We start from the raw sequence: 22,719 nt of genomic DNA, 5'->3' as shown, positions 1-22,719 counted from the left end.
CTGAAACTGACCTATTTTGGACATCTGATGAGGGCAAATTCACTAGAAAAGGATGTGCTACTTGGAATGGTCAGTGGTAAAAGGAAGCAGGGGAGACCAAAGGTCCATTGGCTGGATACTATCACACCACACTGCGCTATACACTCCTTGCACCAATTTGATCCATCCTATCATTGTGATATAATTTGTACCAGTGTAACATTTGGAAGAAATCTTCTGTGAAAGCAGGAGCAACTGTAAATTGCTCATGCCTGGACTAATAGACCCAAACTTAGAAAAATTGGTATGAATGGTGATGAACAATCCTAATACCACTCTGGGGACGGTATAGAAAACAGTGCTTCCAAGGGATAATTAAATGAAATAAATAATCAATAAATTATCCATGAATGAATAAGCGGACCAATCAGTACGGGCCCAGTACCCTCATAATAACCATTGGCCCCGGGCAGGTGCTTATTGAGTGACAAGCACTTAGAAATGAATCTAAATAAACCCTGCCCCGTACATCATCTTGTCCTTATGTATCTGTGTGAAGTAATAAATACTGTGAAGCACAACCGCCCCCAGACATAGGTAGAAAGCCTTGGGGGAAAACTCTTTTCAGTGATTTTCTCTCCTTTCTACCTATGTCTGGGGGCGGTTGTGCTTCACAGTATTTATTACTTCACACAGATACATAAGGACCAGATGATGTACGGGGCCCGGGGCCAATGGTTATTACAAGGGTACTGGGCCCGTACTGATTGGTCCGCTTATTCATTCATGGATAATTTATTGATTATTTATTTCATTTAATTATCCCTTGGAAGCACTGTTTTCTATACCGTCCCCAGAGTGGTATTAGGATTGTTCATCACCATTCATACCAATTTTTCTAAGTTTGGATTTTCATTATTATTGGTATATATATATATTTTTTGGTTTCCTTTTGGACTAATAGACAACAGGAATTCTACAACAGTAGGCCTGGGGGGTGGGAACCTCCATGAGGGTAGGGAAACTTGGGGAGGTGCCTAGGATGGACTTTCAATGGAGCTAGGGAGACTGTTGGGGGGATTCTTAGTAATTAGATGGGCCCTTCTTTGGGGGTACAGTTTGTGGTTTTACTTTCAGAATGGGAATTCATTTGGGGGCCCTATGACTTAGGGATTTGGGACGCTCTAGCTACCCCTTCCAGTTAAAAATGACCATCTGGCAGCATCAGGTGGCTTGGTAGCTAAATGTTGCATGGACGTTTGAATAATGCTTAGATACTGCATGTTGGTGATTTCCATGATAATTCAAAGTGTGGTAAAAGTCCACTTTCTTCTGCACCTTGATAACTTTGGCCTTAAGTGGGTAGGGGACCCAGTTCCTCTCTTACTTCTCCCCTCAGCACTGACAATCAGTCTCATGTGCTTGGATTTAGCTTATATAGTTTCCAAGCAATGAGAAGAAATAATGGAGAAGAGAGGACTGAGCATGCTAACATGGTTAATATCACAGGTAGCACATTCATGGTACATATTTTGCTAAAACGTTCTAAGTTACTGTAGCTTAAATGTGCCAGAGCCAAAGGACACACCATATAAGTAAATGTCTTCACAACCTCATAAGTACAAATATCTAAATATACTGTATATATGTGTGTCCTTAGTGCAGTGTATCTCAAACTGTGTGCTGAAGTACACTAGTGTGGCTCCTGAGATTCCAAGTGTGATGTGGTACACTGAGGAGGAAGAGAGGCACCTACCAGCTGACTTCCCTACGCGGTACAGCGCCAGTGCTGCCCGATTTGCCGAAGGCCTGCCCTTCTCTCTAGCGTCCTCCGGCATCCCCCTGGCCTCCCAGTCTCACCTTTAAAGCTAATTACAGCAGCCTGCAGAGGATTGCCAGTAAGTAAAATTTATTTTCAATATAGTGATTGAAATGTGTCAGTTTTGAGAATTTATATCTGCTGTGTATATTGTGTGTATATGGAAAATGAATGGAAAAAAATTGCATTACAATTAGTAAAGGGGATGGGATCTGGGGCAGAGCTTGGGTAGGCCTAAGGAGGTCTATGGTTGGGGTACTCAGTTGATATTTGTTAGACTTAGGGGGGTACTTAGCTTGAAGTAGTTGAGAAACACTGCTGTAGGCAATCAGCTGACGCCAGTGCCTCTCCTTCTCTCTGGCCCTCTTCCCTGCTGGTACCCCCTACTGGCGTCTCAGGGCCCATCTGGAGGGACTCTGCACACGCGTGGACGTCGACGTGATGATGTCACGCATATGCGTGATGTCATCATGGCGACGTCCGCACACTTCTGGGTGCCTCAAGCCATGGCCACTACCTTTAGTGTGCCCCGGCTCGAGAAAGTTTGAGAGACACTGCCTTAGTGTGAAAGCATAAGCTCGTAGAACAGTGTGCTGTGTTCAATTTCTTAACTTGTGTAATGGCTCTGTCTACCGAATGCCACACGCCATCATTGGATCACAAGGGTGGTCCAATGATGGTGTGTGGCATTCGGCAGATAAAGCCATTGCACAAGTCAAGCAATTGAACGAAGCACATTCTGTTCTAAGAGCTTATGCTTTCAGACTGAAGACACACATATATATATTTAGATATTTGTACTTATGAGGTTGTGAAGACATTTACTTATGTGGTGTGTCCTTTGGCTCTGGCACATTTAAGTTACAGTAACTTAGAAGAACTTTAAGTGGGTATACTTTGAACAATTTTCCTCCTTTGCCTCATTAATTTGTGCAGTAATTTTGAAAGGATGCTGGCATGTTTTGCATTTTGACCTCTGATCTACTGAAAATATATTACACCTACTGTGCTTTCAAGGTTCCAATTATTTCTGCAGTTTATTTTTTTGCAAAACAGAGAGATTAAAAGCGCTGTTTCACTGTAACAACTACATATACTGTATATGTAGAACACTTTAAAAAAAAAATCTTTATTCATTTTAAAGCTTAAAATAAGTGCAACATATTATATAGACATTTTACATTTTAACAGCACTTAAATTCAAACAAATTATATTTCATAACAAATACATGCACCTTCCCCCCCTTTCTATATACCCAACAATTGCACTCAACCATAATTAAATTAAAAGTATTTCCCCACCCTGGACGTGTATGTTCAAAGGGCAAAATCTGTAGTCACTCCTTACACAATTTTGTCAATGGCTCCCAAACTTCCTTAAATTTCCTATAACGACCCTGCTGTATAGCAATCATACATTCCATTTTTTAAATTTGGCATAAAGAACACTTCTGATAATTACTCCAGTGTGAATTTTATTGGATGGTGAATACAGCTGCTACTGTGTTCAGTGTTCTTTATCTTCATACTGCAACTACTAATTGAAGGGAGTTTCATGAGTTAACATTTTGCTCTTATCAACACAACTATCCAACAATACTACTTACTTCTTGGTTGTCTGTCACATACAGAAAACATGAAAAAGCTAAAAATTATAAGAACAATTTGTAAAACAAGTTGTATGCTCATCAGTGGCCAGTGAATGGATAACTTCTCTTTCTATATATTATATAAACTTATACAGATGGGGGAGCATTTTTTATAGGATGCCAAAGTCCGACTTTGGACATTTCCACAAGGATGGCCAAAAGTTGGGTCGGGAAGAGGATCATTTTCAAAACCGCAAGATGTCTATCTTTTTTTTTTTTATGACTTATCTAGTCCTTTTGGCCTTTAGGACTTCTATCTTTTTTGGGCAATTTTTCAAAAATCAAAATGTCCAAATGCAAAACATCCAAAACAAGCCCATTTGGATGTGGGAGGGGCCGGCATTTTAATTGACTGGCCACACAGACATGCCAACAGAGCAAAAGGGCGCCTTAGAGGATACTGTGAACTTTACATAAAGGGTGCCAGGAACACATTTCACCATAACCTCCTTATAGTGTATGGTAAGACCTCCAAACCTCTCCTAAAACCTACTGTACCCACCTGTCTCCCACCCCAATAACCTTTATGGCTGCAGGTGACACCTATATGGTAGTACAGTTGGTTTTGAGTGGGTTGTGGTGACCTCACACTTTCCACCATAAATGTACTGGGTAAGTGGGGCCTGAATCCCCCTCTCTATGGCTCACTACACCGCCCACCAGGCTACTCAAGACACCTCCTTGCTACTCTGCTAGGATGTCCCATAATATCTGCAGCTCTCATAGAATCTGATATTTACTGTTTATCTCACATCTTTGGGGGGAAGGAGGAGGTCAATGACCATTGGGGGAGTGTGGGGAGACCATGCTGTTCAGTTTGGGTACCTTTTTGGTAGTTAGACATTTTTTAAAAAGGTCTAACTCTGAATTTCTAAATGAGCTCCTGGACATCTTCAGAAAGATTATACTATCCCAGTAAGATGTCCGAGTCCTAAGGCCACCCTAATCTCGAATATTTGCATGCCTGTCTCCTCCATTATATGCAAATCTCTCTCATTCATACTCATTAAGGATATTCTGAAAACTCGACTGGCTGGGGGTCCCTCAGGACAAGGTTGAGAATCACTGACATAGACTGTCAACCATTTTATTTGCCTTCCTCTGGACCAGCTCCATCCAGTTTATATCTTTTTGAAAGTACCGTATTTTCACGCATATAACGCGCGCGTTATACGCGTTTTTACCTACCGCGCATACCCCTCGCGCGTTATATGCGTGAGCGCGGTATACAAAAGTTTTAAAACATAGTTCCCACCCCACCCGACGCCCGATTCACCCTCCCAGCAGGACCACTCGCACCCCCACCCCGAACGACCACTCGCACGCGCTCCCACCCGCATCCACGATCGGAGCAAGAGGGAGCCCAAGCCCTCTTGCCCGGCCAACTCCCCGACGTCCGATACATCCCCCCCCCCCCGGCAGGACCACTCGCACCCCCACCCCGAACGACCGCTCGCACGCGCTCCCACCCGCACCCGCATCCACGATCGGAGCAAGAGGGAGCCCAAGCCCTCTTGCCCGGCCGACTCCCCGACGTCCGATACATCCCCCCCCCCCGGCAGGACCACTCGCACCCCCACCCCGAACGACCGCTCGCACGCGCTCCCACCCGCACCCGCATCCACGATCGGAGCAAGAGGGAGCCCAAGCCCTCTTGCCCGGCCGACTCCCCGACGTCCGATACATCCCCCCCCCCCGGCAGGACCACTCGCACCCCCACCCCGAAGGACCGCCGACTTCCCGACAATATCGGGCCAGAAGGGAGCCCAAACCCTCCTGGCCACGGCGACCCCCTAACCCCACCCCGCACTACATTACGGGCAGGAGGGATCCCAGGCCCTCCTGCCCTCGACGCAAACCCCCCTCCCCCCCAACGACCGTCCCCCCCCAAGAACCTCCGACCGCCCCCCAGCCGACCCGCGATCCCCCTGGCGACCCCCACGACCCCCCCACCCCCCTTCCCCGTACCTTTGGTAGTTGGCCGGACAGACGGGAGCCAAACCCGCCTGTCCGGCAGGCAGCCAACGAAGGAATGAGGCCGGATTGGCCCATCCATCCTAAAGCTCCGCCTACTGGTGGGGCCTAAGGCGCGTGGGCCAATCAGAATAGGCCCTGGAGCCTTAGGTCCCACCTGGGGGCGCGGCCTGAGGCACATGGGCCCAACCCGACCATGTGCCTCAGGCCGCGCCCCCAGGTGGGACCTAAGGCTCCAGGGCCTATTCTGATTGGCCCACGCGCCTTAGGCCCCACCAGTAGGCGGAGCTTTAGGATGGATGGGCCAATCCGGCCTCATTCCTTCGTTGGCTGCCTGCCGGACAGGCGGGTTTGGCTCCCGTCTGTCCGGCCAACTACCAAAGGTACGGGGAAGGGGGGTGGGGGGGTCGTGGGGGTCGCCAGGGGGGTCGCGGGTCGGCTGGGGGGGCGGTCGGAGGTTCTTGGGGGGGGGCGGTCGTTGGGGGGGAGGGGGGTTTGCGTCGAGGGCAGGAGGGCCTGGGATCCCTCCTGCCCGTAATGTAGTGCGGGGTGGGGTTAGGGGGTCGCCGTGGCCAGGAGGGTTTGGGCTCCCTCCTGGCCCGATATTGTTGGGGAATCGGCGGTCCTTCGGGGGGAGGGATGTATCGGACGTCGGGGGGGGGGGGGCATCAGGCTTTCAGGATGGGGACAGACCTTCAAGGGGGGACAGTGCACGGAAGTCAGGGGGGGTGAACGGAGAGTCGGGACAGCGCACGGAAAGTCGGGGCAGTGCACGGAAGTCAGGGGGGGTGAACGGAGAGTCGGGACAGCGCACGGAGAGGCGGGGCAGTGCACGGAAGTCAGGGGGGTGAACGGAGAGTCGGGCAGCATGCGCGGTATAATCGTGAGCGCGTTATACCAAAGTTTTTGTGCTTATCATCGTGGTTTCTGCGCGCTATACACGTGTGCGCGTTTTATACGGGTGCGTGTTATTTGCGTGAAAATACGGTACACAATATTCTAAAAGAAAACTCACCATAGTCTTATACAGGGACATCTGTACCTCCTTTTTCCTATTGGACATTTCTCTACCTATACACCCAACAATTGTTCTAGCTTTTGCTATCAACTTTTCAACCTGTTTGGCCACGTTAAGATCATCACATACTATCACATCCAAGTTCCGATATTTACCCCATAAACTGTACCATTTCCTTAGATTCTGCAGCCCAAATACATGACCTTGCATTTCTTAGCATTAAATTTAGCTGCCAAATTTCAGACCATTCCTCAAGCTTCGCTAGGTCCTTCCTCATGTTTTACACACCATCAGGGGTATCTACTCTATTGTAGATTTTGGTACCATCTGCAAAGAGGCAAATCTTACCAGTTAGCCCTTCAGCAATATCGTTTACAAAAATGTTAAAAAGAACAGTCCCACGAACCGAACATTGAGGCACACCAATGGTAACATACCTTTCCTCAGAGTGATCTCTATTAACCACTACCCTCTGTCACCTTCCACTCAATCAGTTTCTGACCCGGTCTATCACTTTGGGGCTTAAACTGAGGGCACTCAGTTTATTTATTAGACACCTGTGTGGAACACTGTAAATGGCTTTGCTAAAATCTAAATATACCACATCAAGCACACTCTCTCTATCCAATTCTCTGGTCACCCAGTCAAAGAAATTGATCAGTTTCGGGTCCTGTAATCCACTGGATTCCAGAAACATCACTATTCTCTGTTTTAAATGTGTTTCCATTAATTTACTTACCACAGAAGTCAGACTTACCGTCCTATAGTTCCCTACTTCTTCCTTACATCTACTTTTGAGGAGACAGACCACATCCTCCCTTCTCTAGAGCTCTGGTATATAAATCAAAGACTAGATTAAAAGTATGAGAAGAAACTGGACCTCAATATGTATACTCTGGAGAGGAGGGACAGCGGAGATATGATACATTTAAATACTTAAAAAATATTAATATAGGACCAGATCTTTTACAGAGAAGGGAAAATGGAAAAACTAGAGGGCATATATTGAGTTTGCAGGGAGGTAATTTATAATACATGTAACTAATGGGCAGGTCTTTATCTGTTGTTATTTATTATGTTAATATGTGACAATACTATATTTAAATTTGGTGAAAGTGGGTAATCTATATATATAAAATCGGAGGTATGTATGTGTGTATGTATGTGTGTGTGTATGTGCCGCGATCACGCAAAAACGGCTTGACCGATTTGAACGAAACTTGATATGCAGATCCCTCACTACCTAGGATGATATGTTCTGGGGGTCTCGCGGCCCACCTGCACACTTGGGCGGAGCTACAAACATAAAATCGGATTTCACCCATTCATGTCAATGGAAAAAATGTAAAATGCTGCCATTCTCACAGTAATTCAAAAACGGCTTGACCGATTTGAACGAAACTTGGTATGCAGATCCCTCACTACCTGGGGTGATATGTTCTGGGTGTCTCCCGGCCCCCCTGCACACATGGGCGGGGCTACAAACAGAAAATCAGATTTCACCCATTCATGTCAATGGAAAAAATGTAAAAAGCTGCCATTCTCACAGTAATTCACAAACGGCTTGACCGATTTAAACGAAACTTGGTATGCAGATCCCTCACTACCTGGGGTGATATGTTCTGGGGGTCTCGCGGCCCTCCTGCACACGTGGGCGGAGCTACAAACAGAAAATCAGATTTCACCCATTCATGTCAATGGAAAAAATGTAAAAAGCTGCCATTCTCACTGTGACCAATTTGGACGAAACTTGGTATGCAGATCCCTCACTACCTGGGGTGATATGTTCTGGGTGTCTCCCGGCCCCCCTGCACACATGGGCGGGGCTACAAACAGAAAATCAGATTTCACCCATTCATGTCAATGGAAAAAATGTAAAAAGCTGCCATTCTCACAGTAATTCACAAACGGCTTGACCGATTTGAACGAAACTTGGTATGCAGATCCCTCACTACCTGGGTTGATATGTTCTGGGGGTCTCACGGCCCTCCTGCACACATGGGCGGAGCTACAAACAGAAAATCAGATTTCACCCATTCATGTCAATGGAAAATATGTAAAAAGCTGCCATTCTCACTGTAATTCAAAAACGGCTTGACCGATTTGGACAAAACTTGGTATGCAGATCCCTCACTACCTGGGGTGATATGTTCTGGGGGTCTCATGGCCCACAACTCTATTTTGCTTGCTCAAGTGTGGGTTCACCCAAGAATTTATATGTTCTTGCTCCAGGAGGTGAAACTAAAATTGTTGTTTATAATCACGTTTTGCGTTAGTTGTATTGTATTCATTTTGTCAAATATTTCACTTTATAATTTGAATATTGTACTTTTTATTTAGCTGTAAAAAAATACTTTCATTCACCACTATAAAGTATCTTTATTTGAATCCATTTACAGTGTTATTGCTATAATTAAATACCCGTGCAATGCCGGGGCATCAGCTAGTAAGTAATAAATACTCTATGTAAATACTCCACTATTTAAACTAAAGAGCACTACCCCAACAGAAGAAAAAGCCTCTGGTTTTCTTTAGGTAGGGCATAAATGCTCAAACCTCCTCCTCCAAAATCATCGGCAAAAAACTTCTGGAGAGAATGTGCAAAATACCACATTCAACTATTAGTGCAGGACTGAAATAGCTATAGCCTCTAATTGTAAGGGAACAAGTGATGTTTGAATAATAGCCAATATTTCACGGTCAGTATTTACATTGAGTATTTATGTTAATATGTTAAATTTCACCTGTCATTTGGATACCTATCTTCCAATTTCCTAAGGTCTTCCTGCAATTTTTCATATCCACATGTGTTTTAACAACTTTGAATAGTTTATTCTGATGTGCAAATTTAATCACCTCAGTTGTAATTCCAATTTCAAGATCATTTAAATATACTATATAGGACCGGTCCTAATACAGATCCCTGCAGCACTCCACTATTCAACCTCCTCCATTGAGAAAAATGGCCATTTAATCCTACCCTCTGTTGTCCAATAACCAGTTCCTAATCCACAACTGAGCATTGCCTCCTTTCCCATGACTTTTTAATTGTCTCAGGAATCTCTCATGAAGAACTTTGTTGAGAACTTTCTTAAAATCAAGATACATTATGTCAACTGGCTCACCTCTATCCACATGTTTATTCACGCCTTCAAAAATAATGAAGCAAATTGGTGATGCAAAACTTCCCTTGGCTGAAACCATGCTGACTTTGTCCCTTTATTTGTATATTCAGCACTGCTATTTATCCATAGAGTGCTGAAAATATGTATTAATTTAAGCACTGGCACTTAAATTAATATAGTCACTGTGCCAGCTGGAAAATCCAGCCAAATATTTTCCCTACTATAATATTTCCAAATAATTAGGTAATTGAAGAAAACATTGTTTGAGGAGCAAAGGTTCTAACATCAATACATTTTTTAAAATAATGGCCACAGAGGCCAAATAAACAGAAACAAATCCAGATATTACTACCATGTAACTTGGCTGGAGCTGAATATTCAGAGTGGTGACCAGTGCCTCTATCTGAACAGTGGTGAGATTGAGCCCAATATCCAAATAGCTAACCAGATAAAGTAAGGACAAAATTGTTGCCACTGTTAACTGGATAAGTTCTGGATCATCCTTCACTGCTCCTGTACTGCCTGGCTATTCAGATAAACCTGGAACACTATGTAGATCAGGGGTGGCAGCCTCGGTCTTAGAAGATTGCAACCCAGTTGGGTTTTCAGGATTTCTCCAATAAATATGCATGAGATCTGTTTGCAAACAATGGAAGCAGCTTTCAATATATAGCTTTCAATCCATAATCCTATTCTTCTGCCCTCCAACCCAGCCTGCTGATTAACCGTTTCCCTTAACTGTATCCGTGACGTCCTGTTTGTCTGTCTTGCCTGTTTAATTGTAAGCTCTTCCAAGAAGGGACTGTTTTCTTACTCTTTGTGACTCTGTGCAGCGCTGCATGCGTCTAGTAGCGCTATAGAAATAATTAATAGTAGTAGATCTCATGCATATTCACTGATCTAAACACTGATCTTGTTATATAAGGCACCACAGTTAAACTGGCCTTTGCCAATTCAGGATGGGCTAATATTGTACCAAAAAGCAAAAGCCCTTAGATTACAAGATAAGGATTTATTAGCTCTGCCTTCGCTTCAGACCAAGAAAAAAAAAAAAAAAAAACCAAAGCTGTGTATTGATGATATTGGTGCCAAGTAGAGATGGAGACAGATTGAAAGGTTTTTAGAAGGGGCCTTTCAAAATATATGTTTCAAATGGCTTAAATTGCATAGGGTTATTAAATTTACCCTCTCTTCTATTAAACTGCGCTAGCAGTTTTTAGCGCAGACAGCCGTGCTGAATGGCCTGCGCTGCTCCCGACGCTCATAGAGTTCCTATGAGCGTCGGGAGCAGCGTAGGCCATTCAGCGTGGCTCTCTGCGCTAAAAACTGCTAGCACAGTTTAATAGAAGAGAGGGTTAGTTTTTTGTTTTTTTGGTTGAGTTTTTTTTTTAAATTGTAATTTGTTTTCTATTTTACATGGTTTTGCACTGTATTTATTTTAAAGTTTGGATGTGTATCACTAAGAACAGTCCTGTCTTTATTCAGCCAGCAGCAGTCGCCATTTTTTTTTAAATGCTGACTATCGCCAGCTAAGTTAAATCCAAATATTCAGTACCGGGCCTTGTCCAGACACCAGGATTGAATATCTGAGTCTGATAGGACTGCTGCTGGGTGCTTATATTTATGCAAATGCTAGTCAATGTTAAGCCATGATCTGCATAAGATACGATCTGCATAAGACACGATTGATATCAGCTGGAACCCAGATAAATGCATCTATAATTTCTACTCTATACCTCAAGTTGATTTTGATACCCCCCCCCTTAAATCCCTTGCCTCTATCAGTTGTGGCCCGCCTTCCAAACCCTCCCAAGAAATGGCCTTCTAAGATTCCTCCTGATATCATCCTCTCCTGAGATGGCTCCCCAGACACCTTTGAGATGCTCCCACCTTTAGATCAGGTCCACTCTGTTATACCCCTGGTGGTCTAGAGGAGGTCTTTTGGGCAGGATCAATCCCCATTTGCTCCTGCCCCTAGTGTTTGCTTTCCTTAAAAAGACAGCTGCAAACTCTTGCACTTGTTTCATGACACTATTGCTAGAGATTGGTCTTCCATATAAGGGAAGGCTCTACTTCTTGCTTTAATCCCTTTGAGTATCAACTGAGGTATTCTCAGTAGTTTATAAAATAGATTCTAAATAAACAATTAGTAGACAGTGCTGATGAAAATCAACAGATGGTTCCAGTCAGTGATACTTACAAGAATGGGCATCAGAATGAGGGAGCCACAGTGCCATCGCACCCATTAAAATCCCCCCACACCATGCTGCTGCTGTTGTATCAGCAGGGACAAAAGAAAGATAAAAGAGTTGAGGGACCACTCTAGGAGGGGGTGCTGAAAAGATCTTAGCCCAATCAACTTCCTAAATTCTGAGCATCATTTTGCCACTGTAGCTGAAAAGAGTGTTATTTTATTTTGCAAAGTGCCAATTTGCAGATTCATAATGCTATGTTTTGTTTCAGATTGTTGATTGAACCATGTCAACGAAAAGTGTAGAATTTTCAAGTATGGAACTTCAAGCCATCATGAAGTTCCTATTCCTGCAGAAGAAAACTCCAAAGAAAATCCTTGAATGCATAATGCAAACGATGAGTGGCAAATACCCATCATACTTCACAGTGAAGAAATGGTCTGCAAACTTTCAACGTTGAGAAAAGAAAAAAATGACAAATTAACAGGAAATCTTGGCAAGAGAGTTAAGAGGAAAACAAGGAAAACAGAAACCAGAGACTGGGACCAACATATTCAGAAAAAGTAAATGACCAGACAACAAAGGTAGAAAAATTAATTTTATTTTTAGTTTAGGATAAAATAGTGTGGTAGCTGTGTTAATAAACATTAATAAATAATGAAAATGGAAACAAAGTGATACCTTTTTCTTGGATTAATTTTAATACATTTTTTTATTAAAGTTTGGAGACCAAACTTTCCTTTCTCATGTCAGAACAGGGTACCAATAAAATGGTATCATATTACCCAAATTTTGTTTTATTTGTATTTACTAATCTATAGTGTAATGAAATTCACTTCTGCTCTTTTTATATTTTGTATAGTACAGGAGAACGTGCATGATTTCTCCAGTATTGCACTTTGGCTTCTTGAGAGAGCATTGAGGAGGGAACTGGAGAACATAGGGGGCTGTAGAGATCGGGGAAGTGGGCTGGAAAGCATGGAGGATATAGATAAAAGCATCAGGGAGGGGGTTGTAGAGTATGAGGGGGCTGTCCCAAATGTTATTTATGCCATTATCAGTAGTAAAATAAATACTGTATTTTAATAACCTGACAATATTCATTTTCATTTTTCAGGCCCACGTGAACCTTTTTGATTTAATTAAGTATGGATTGGTACAGCTGAAGTAATTATTGTTAAACTAGTAGATGGAATTCATATTAAAGCAGCAGTCATTGGGGACTGAGAAAGGAGAGTCTTTTTATGTGACAATCTGGGTGTTTGATTTTTATTACATTTTAAACAGAGGTAGAATGGGGCTGATTAGCCTTGTTCTATTAGCAGCTTTAAGAGAGAGAGGAAGGAAAACACCTTTCAGATGATGGCATTAAGAAATGCAGATGTTTCAGTGTGCTTTGTGTAGTTTAATTTTGTGGTTAACATTATGGGCTTCTTTTACAAAGGTGCGTTAGGGCCTTAACTCGCGGAATAGCGCGTGTTAAAATGCTGTGCGCGCTAGCCGCTATCGCCTCCTCTTGAGCAGGTGGTAGTTTTTCGGGTAGCACGCGCTAATCCAGTGCATGCGCTAAAAATGCTAGCGCACCTTTGTAAAAGGAGCCCTATATATTATTAATAAGATTATATTGTGTGTATATGAAGAATAGATGGAAGAAATGGCATTACAATTGAAACTATTATTATGGGATCGGGGTCTGGGGCGGAGCTTGGCCACCCCCAAACAATAAGGCATTCCGCGGTTCCTGCTTACAAGGACAACAGGTGCTGCTGTGTAGTTAAGCACACTTGAAAATATGCTTATGCAATGCTATTACACACACATTTATCATAGGCTATCAAGATGTTCACAATTCTGAGTTTCTGTCATAAAAGGCAAAATCCAAACCATTTAATCTTTCATCCTGTCCTCCTTCCTCTCTCCAAAATCCTTATGCTGCACAATTTCCCCTCTGCAAAATTCCAAAGATTAATAGATTCCAAACGTATGAGAGCAATACAATTGGTACATTATAAGAAATTTAAGCATGTTTGGGACCCATTAACAAAATTTTGTAAAGATTAATTAAGTGCTGTTTATTTTGTACATTGTTTGATAATATGTTGCACATGTTGTTGATTTTTAAAAATGAATAAAGGTATGGAAAAAAAATAGGTAGACTCCAGAATCCTTAGGAATATTATTATTATCACCTCATGGATAATTCTTACTCCTTGGGGCATACAATCTAGTCAAGACAGACCAACAAAACATTTAGGCAAAATACAGTATAAATAAGAGGATTTGACATCAGGCGGATTATAGGTACAGTAACCCCCTCTTCTATGAATCCGTACTAGCGGTTTGTAGCGCAGGGAGCCGCACTGAATGGCCCGCGTTACTCCCAACGCTCATAGGAACTCAATGAGCGTCGGGAGAAGTGCGGGCCATTCAGCGCAGCTCTCTGCGCTAAAAACCACTAGCTCAGTTTCGTAGACAAGGGGGTAAGTTCTACTGACGGAGTGACAACTTTAACTGAGTTTAGGCCCCTTTTATCAAGCTGTGTTAGGGGTTTTTTTTTTATTGCCGGCCGCTGAGGTAAAAGCTCCGACGCTCATAGAATTCCTTTGAGCATTGGAGCTTTTACTGCAGTGGCTGGTGATAAAAAAAAAAACCCTAACGCAGTTTGATAAAAGGGACCTTAGTTAGAAAGAACAAAGTTTTTCTTTATATAAACAAAATAATAATTGAGCTGGGTAGAATTTTAGAATGAGATAGTTAAAATTCTTCTAATCAGAAGACTCGGTGCACTAACCGATTAGCGCGCTAAACGCTAACGTGTCCATAGACTAACATGCACACATTAGCGATTAGCATGCACTAAATTGATTAGCAAGCGCTAATCGGTTAGCGCACCTTAGTAAAAAGGGGCCTTAATTTAGTTTGGGTAAAATCTGCCCCCCCCAAAAAACCACAAAACACCAGATTCTGTTGTAGACACGATCTATGAAAAACCTTAGTCTGGGATGGGTGGATAATGGGTAGGATGGGTAAGCAATCTACCACTACTCTTATGATGTATCATTTCTATAGTGCTACTGGACAAATACAACACTATCCTATATGTTGTAAGACCATGTAAGAGACAGTCCCTGCTCAACAGAGGTTACATGTAACGACCATGTTAAACAGAGGTTACAATCTATTCAAGCATGACAAAGAGGACAAATAAAGGATTATCGTTTTCCTTCTCTGCTATCTGTTTCTGGTCTTCCTAACCCAGGTTACTGTCTCTTGCTCCTTTCTGTTCTAATCCAATTTCCCTCTTCCTCCTCACCCTCCTTCAAATCCCCTATTTCTTCCCCTCATCTGCACTTCTTCTCGCCCACCTTTTCTTTCTTCTTGTCATTTCCTTTTCTTTCAATGTACAGACTTGTCTCTAAGAGTTGGTTCTAATTAATCCATTTGTGCCAATCAGTACTGGCAGATCCCTGGAGACATAATAGCACAAAATGAATTTAACTGAATCATTGAAGTGCACTGCTCAAGGTGGGTGGAGGCACTGAAGGAGCAGATGTAGAGGAGTTAAGAACATAAGAGCTAATGTCTTCTGCCTTCAGTTCAAGACTTACTCCATTTCCTCTCTTCTAGTGCAGCAAAAGAACTGAGAGCTCTCACTCTAGTTCAAGTTCAAGAAATAGGGCTGAACTTCTAGCAGCCTAACTCCCATTTTGTAAAATTTTCAATGACAACTAGAGCCTGGATTGAGGTCAATTGCAGTCATACAACCCAAAATGTACCAAATACCCACTATACACAGAGTAGCTACAAAAAGATATTCTGTATCAGATATATTGTAAAAAGAGCAATCAAATTCTTATTTGAGATCCTTTATTTTCTTTTTTTCAAAACAAGAGTTTTTATTTTCTCTCTCTATTTTCATTTCAATATGTCTGTCAATGTCTTGTTTTCATATTTTCAGCATAACTTTGAACATAAGAATCGCCTCTGCTGAGTCAGACCACAGGTCCATCATGCCCAGCAGTCCGCTCCCGTGGCGGCCCCTTAGGTCAATGACCTGTAAGTGATCTATTACTCTAAAGCATTTGTACTGTATAGTACCCCTCTAATTATACCCTTCAATCCCCTTTTCCTTTAGGAATTTGTCCAGTCTCATTTTGAAACCCAAAATCGTACTCTGCTTTACTACCTCCTCCGGAAGTGCATTCCAGGTGTCCACCACCCTCTGAGTGAAGAAGAACTTCCTGGCATTTGTTCTGAATCTGTCTCCCTTCAATTTTTCCGAATGCCCTCTAGTTTTTGTTGCCCCTGCCAGTCTGAAGAATCTGTCCCTCTCTACCTTCTCTATACCTTTCATGATCTTGTAAGTTTCTATCATATCCCCTCTAAGCCTCCGCTTCTCCAGGGAAAAGAGCCCCAGCCTGTCCAGTCTCTCAGCATACGAAAGGTTCTCCATGCCCTTTATCATTTTTGTTGCTCCTCTCTGGACCCTCTCCAGTATCACCATATCCTTCTTAAGGCACAGCGACCAGTATTGAACGCAGTACTCCAGATGCGGTCGCACCATCGCCCTGTTCAGCGGGAGGATAACCTCCTTGCTTCTGGTAGCAATACCTTTCTTGATAATGGCCAACATTCTGTTCGCCTTTTTCGAAGCCGCGGCGCATTGTGCCGGCGGTTTCATTGTTTTATCCACCATAACCCCCAAGTCCCTTTCTAGGTTGCCCCAATCCCCAATTGAAACAGAAATATAGCAAAAGATCCTGAACAACAGCTAAGGGCTCCTTTTACAAGGGTGCGCTAGCATTTTTAGCACACGCACCGGATTAGCATGCGCTATAGCATGCGCTACCTGAAAAACTACCACCTGCTCAAGAGGAGGCAGTAGCGGCTAGCGTGCGCTAAAATCACTAGCGCGCCTTTGTAAAAGGAGCCCTAAGTCAACTTATAGCATAAAGAACGGAAAAAAAACCAAGAAAACTTTCTACTTAGTCCATTAATATAGAGGAAGTTTCTAACCAAAATAAGCCTAGGATATTTTAATTCCTCAGAACAATCAGGGAACGTGTATATAATACTGGAAGTCAGAAAGGCTTATTAGTAAAATACAAGGGAAACTGACTTCAATAGAAATCCTGTCTACGGAGAGTGATCCAATTTTATAAGGTGCGCTCAGAGATGTAAAACTCCAAAAGAGCTTTAAATTAATTTTTGTATTGTAGACATGACCAGAAATCACGGAGATTTAAGAATTTGTTAGACCTTCACTTTGAACTGAGAACCCTGTAAGCCTATATCAGGGTCTCCTGAAGCAGATTTCGAAACGGGGCCACGTTGGGACCCCCCAGTCCATCTTTCAACAAGGTAAATGAAGTGGTTAATCATTATTCCAGTGATTTTTCTCTATAACCAATTTAAGATATTTAAAATCAAACAAGAAGGAGAGTTAATACGACTAGAAATTCAAAACTAGTATAAATTTCTACCAATGCATCCTTAGGTCTCAGAGAGTGTCCATTTATATATGAAGTTCGCAATGACTGGACGGTAAACTCTTTTGGAGTATCACATCTCTGAGCACACCTTATAAAATTGGATCACTCTCCGTAGACAGGATTTCTATTGAAGTCAGTTTCCCTTGTATTTTAGGATATTTTAATGGCATTTTAGAATAACTGGACAAAAATTGCTTCGCCATCTTATTAACCCTGCTTACTGCAAGCAGGGAAATTTTGATACAGTGAGCTACAAGTGTTTTAAATAAATGATGAAATAAATAAAGTCTTCAATAATAGGTGGCTCCGAGACTCTTGGTGGAGGCTTACCAGATATAATTTTACTGCTCAAAACCGTAGAAACTGAGACAGATCAGAAACTATGGGCTCTTTTTACAAAGGTGCGCTAGTGTTTTTAGCACATGCATAAGATGAGCGCGTGCGCTAGCCAAAAAAATTACAGCCTGCTTAAAAAGAGGTGGTAGCGGCTAGCCCACGCGGCATTTTAGCATGCGTTAAGCATGCGCTAAAACCGCTAGCACACCTTTGCGGTTTTAGTGCACGTAGGATTTTAGCGCACGCTAAACCCGCACTACACTTCTAGAACTAACGCCAGCTCAATGCTGGCGTTGAGGTCTAGCATGCGCGGCAATTCAGCGCACACTATTCCACGCGTTAAAGCCCTAACGCACCTTTGTAAAAGGAGCCCATACTGTACTTCCTGCAATTCAACATATATATATAAACAAGGCCTGTCATTGGTAGTAACTTAGAAATCAGCAACAGAAATGGTTTTCACCTTCTTTTGTGTGTTACAGGCCTCTTCAAAAAACATTCAACTCTTATGGTTTAGAAAAGAAACCTCTCGAAAGAAGCCTGTAGAAATTGTGCCTAAAGGGAAGCCACGGACAGTTCTACCTGCGCATAAAGTACTGTATAAATGCCAGCTCTGCCCAAGTGCCACCCAAACTCCACCCCAAACATGCCTATGCCAAATCTGTGTATAAATCTGCATGTTCCTGTTATTATGCATTCTAGACAAACACACCAAAGTTCAAAAGGTTTTGTGAAGCCGCTTAGACGCTGAGCAGAGTAGAGCACATACATGGGAGTTTATTTTGGTACATCCTGAGGTAGCCAACACCAGCAAAATGTTGGCCATCGTCGATGTGAGATGAACTCCACATTGGGGATAAGTACTCCATTGGTTTAGTTACTGGATGAACTTATAAATGACTTATTTGTTAAGTTTTTGATTACTGTTCTTTGCATTGCACAAGGCTTTTTTTGAGGTTACTCAGTTATGCTGAAGAGGTAATTTACCCTGGTTTGGAATTCTCACACTTTTCTCAACTGAGGTTGGTGTGGGAGGGGTTCTGAGGCTTTTTCTTCCTCCTGGGGGATTAACACATCTTTAAGCATTTGCACTGTCAGAGACTGGTATAATGATTTGCTACATGAGTAAGCAATATTTGACAATGGTGCTCTAGTTATTTTGTTGTTTAAGGAGTGTGTTATTTTGATATAAGGGAGTTGTATATATGGATTATGCATTCTAGTACATGTGAGGCATTCTCCCTCCATCGCCTTCTCATAGTTCATTTACCTTATACGTTTTCCTCTCTTTCATTATCTTTTCAGTCTTTCTCATCTGTTATTCAGGTGGTTCTCGCCCCTCCTCTCCATCCAAGTGTTTCTTCCTGAATCCATTGCTCCAGGTTCCGCATTACTACTCCAGGTAGTTTTTTCCTCTTCCCAAACCACTTCACCCATTTCCTTTCTCTTTTCCATGTAACTATTGAGGTTCTTCTCTCTCTACTGTATCTTTCTTCCAGATTCCTTTCACTGTCTATCCATTCAGGTTTTTTTTACCTGTCCCCATGTTCCTCCCCCCTTTTGCCATCCCTTTTTTTATATTTCCAGGTTCCTCTCCATGCCTTTCTCCACTCAGCCTTCAAGAGCTAATGATGCACTCCTAATCTATTTCCTTCATTATTATTATTTTTAAAAATGAGCTGCTCAATTTCTTGGCATTTTTTACAAAGGAGTTCAGGACTAATCAATTCTTATGCTTCTTTTTGAAAAGCATTAAAGACATATTTATTTAAACACTATTACTAGGCTATTTTATCATAACTCCAGCAGGGTTGTGTTACTCCTTGACTATAGTTCATTGTGATAGACTAACCTGGTTTGGTAGGCTAGCCTGCCTTGCTAGGAGTAATTAACACAAAGAACACTTTCACCGACACAAAAACAAAATAGAATGAATTTGGCTTACCTCAGCCAAGCACATACAGCCAGCAGTCTGTTTTCCTAAGACCTGCCTCCGCCTATCTCTAGGGAAAACTTTATAGTTCCTCTTTCTCCCTTGGGGACCTCTCCAGAATTAACTCAGCCTGGGTAGAAATACCTCTCTCCTGTGAGTCCCACCTCTGTGACTCAACACTGAGCACCATAGCCCAGTGCATGCTGGGACCTGCAGTTCCACATATGATTAGCACCTCCTGCTGCATGGGGGTATAGCATTTGCATAGGGGAGGGAAAACCCCATCTATTACATTCATATATTGTAGCTCGTGTATTGTGCCATCATTACTGAATTAATGTTCATATTTCCATCAAAGCTGTTCATGTAAACCTCTCTGAATTGACCATAGTTATTAGCAGTATAGAAGCTTTAAATAAACAATAAATAATATTTGTTTAAAAATATATTTTGTAAGCTATGGGGCTCATAATCGAAAGAGAAAAACGTCCAAAAACCGGCCTAAGTCAGCATTTGGACGAACATTTCCCAAATACCAAGTGCCGATAATAAAAACGGGTTTTGGACGTATTTCTAAACGACCTAGGCCTTCATAGTGCCGCTGAACGACCACAGCTAAATGGGGCATTTCGGGAGGAGTGTCGAGGGTGGGAGTTGGGCGGGACGTGGGCCGGCTTAGACTTAGTCGTACAGCATGTATAACCGAAAGTTATACATGCCCACGATCGATGGAACTTGGATGTTGTGACTTTGACCATGTAAAACATGGTCTAAGTTACAAAAACCCACCTAAAGTCACCAGATAAGCACTGCAAACACATAAAACAGACCCCCACACACTACCCCAGTGATCACCGACCCCCCCATAAAAATATTAATCACACCTTTAAAATTCAGCCTCCAAACCATTATCACCTGGCCGCCTGGCATAGGAAAGCCTAGTCGTCCAGCACAGAGGCAGCTTAAGTTGTCTTGGGGGTGGGTTAGGGACACATAGAGAGGAGGACCCATGCCCCTAAGCCCCTGTAATCACTGCATTGATACTTAAACATATGCACGCCCCTATACACCCCCAAAACCCTTTTGTACTGGCATATAAATGGCTCCTGCATCCATAAGGGCTATTGGGGTGGTAGATAAGCGGGTCTAGGGGATTCTGGAGGTGGTTTGGGGGGCTCCCTGTAACCTTTAAGAGAGCTGTAGGGAGGAGAAGACATGGCACCCTTTTTGTGAAGTTCACAGCAGTGCCCTGTAAGGTACCCCACTATGTACATCGCCTAGAATGTTGAATAGGCGATTAATCAAACTTTATAATAAACTTGGAAACTTGGATTTAGGTGCCATGTCTGGGTGTTCAGTCCATCGCTTTGCAGACCCTTCCCATGTCCAACAGGCCTTGCTCTAGGCGTTTTTGACTTGGATGAAAAGTTGGACGAAAATGTGGTATAAAGATGGACAATTTAGTGACTTGGACGATCAGATCAGCAGGACCTATAATTAGATGATTTTCGAAATGAAAAAAAAAGTTGGACGTATTTTTCAAAAATGTGTCTTAAGCTGCTTTTTTACTTTGGACGACTTGCGAGATGGACATAAACTGACTTAGACGTCCCTTTCGATTATGCCCATCCACTTGTTTATATTGTTATCCTGAATGTACTTTGCTTTGGGTCTTATTGGGAGTTGGTAGACTATAAGGGTTCTTTTAGGAGAACGGGCTAAAAAAACTGAATGAATGATACATTATATGTAGGTGGGATTCATCAATGTGTGCTACTGTTAAGACAGGTTAGTGCCACAAGTTGTGCTATTTTAGCACAAGGTCTCATTGCATAAAATGGGCCCCTGTGCTAAAATAACACAACTTGAGTACCTGATTATAAACCGCTTAGATGTCTTTGATAGGCAGTATATAAATGCCTAAAATAAATAAATAACTTGAGGTAAAACAAATTACCTTAATAGTAGCACATATTGATGAATTCCACCCCCACTTTAATACCTTACATCTACATTTTCATGATCACTTGATTCTCCAAGTTGCTTTCTTCTCTTCCCTTATGACCCTTTCCCCTGGTACTTCTCTTCACGTTCAGGTTCCTCTAACTACACACCCCATTCCCAGCATCACCACCACTTCTTTCTCTTCTAAATGATTGACTTCCTTTCCTTAGGCTACTGCGGTCAGCAGTGTTGACAGGCATATCAGTAGTGTAACATAGTCAGAGTGTATGCTCCAGTTTCCAGGATTGCTTCTCCTTTCATAGAATAGGTGCCGACATTTCAAAATAATTGTGCGTGCCAAACAACAATATTTATTACCCCTCCTTGGACACAATAATTAGATTTTGGGGTAATTAATTTTCTTTATTGTTCTATTTGTGATATAGGTTAATCTTTTGTAAACCACATAGATCCTCATGGTCAAGCAATCTATAAGCTGATTTTATGTTTATGTTCTCTTCATCTTACTTGAACTCAGTGAAAGTGTAGAGACTATAATTGGAAAACTGTGTTGTACTAGACATAAGGGCAGGTCTCGGGACTGAACCATCCCATTTCCAGCCCATGGCAGACCAACATAATCAGAAGCTCAGTGGTCTAGAGATAGTCAGAATTCATGTAATGCAAGCGTTCTATGTCGAGAAGTGCATGTTATGCATAGGAGCCATGGGTGCTGAGTACCCTCAACATTGAGTAAGCTCCTAAAATAAATAAGTCTTCAAATACCTTTTGAATTCCAAGTATGACAAAGATACAAAGAATAGTTGCCTAAAATCTTTATCCCAAATAGTGGTCTGGTATGACAGTGTATGTTCGTGATATCTTTTAAACTTGCAACCCTTCATTGACTGGAAAGAGCAGAAGCTTTGCGAGAATATTTTGGATTAGAGACTGTAAATTCAATTTACAGATATGAGGGTGCCTGACCTGTTATGATTCTATAATAAATACAACCAAACTTGAAGATGCATGTCTCTTCACTTCCAACCATTACACTAGTCCTCTATTTTTACCAGGGATGTGCAAGCCAATATTTCAAGTTGTTTTCATTTATGGTTTTAAGAAAAAAAATGTTTTTAACTTATTTTGCTCAGATTTTTATTTTTACCATAGATTTTTAAAACAAATTTGGAACTCTAAGCAAAAATGGTATTTAAAACCATTTGAGGGTCCATATCATCAACTGGGCACACTATTG

The 22,719-nt window shown here is 42.3% G+C and overlaps 1 protein-coding gene across 2 annotated transcripts in view; it reads right to left on the bottom strand.

The window, feature by feature from the left end:
* DOK6 (docking protein 6) overlaps positions 1-22,719 on the bottom strand; it is a 724,151-nt gene that overhangs the window by 372,466 nt on the left and 328,966 nt on the right. Inside the window, exon 1 of one of the 2 annotated variants that reach the window (XM_033933726.1) lies at positions 19,530-19,613. The exons of the other annotated variant lie outside the window; for it this stretch is intronic. Coding sequence (XP_033789617.1) covers positions 19,530-19,544 — 15 coding nt within the window. The 5' untranslated portion in view covers positions 19,545-19,613. Of the gene's footprint in view, positions 1-19,529; positions 19,614-22,719 lie in introns of those variants that run through there. 2 annotated transcript variants of the gene reach the window in all.

Source organism: Geotrypetes seraphini, chromosome 2 (assembly GCF_902459505.1).
Source record: "Geotrypetes seraphini chromosome 2, aGeoSer1.1, whole genome shotgun sequence".
NCBI lineage: Eukaryota > Metazoa > Chordata > Amphibia > Gymnophiona > Dermophiidae > Geotrypetes > Geotrypetes seraphini.
Note: the sequence above shows the minus strand (reverse complement) of the source record. Positions and strands in the feature narration are given on the sequence as shown.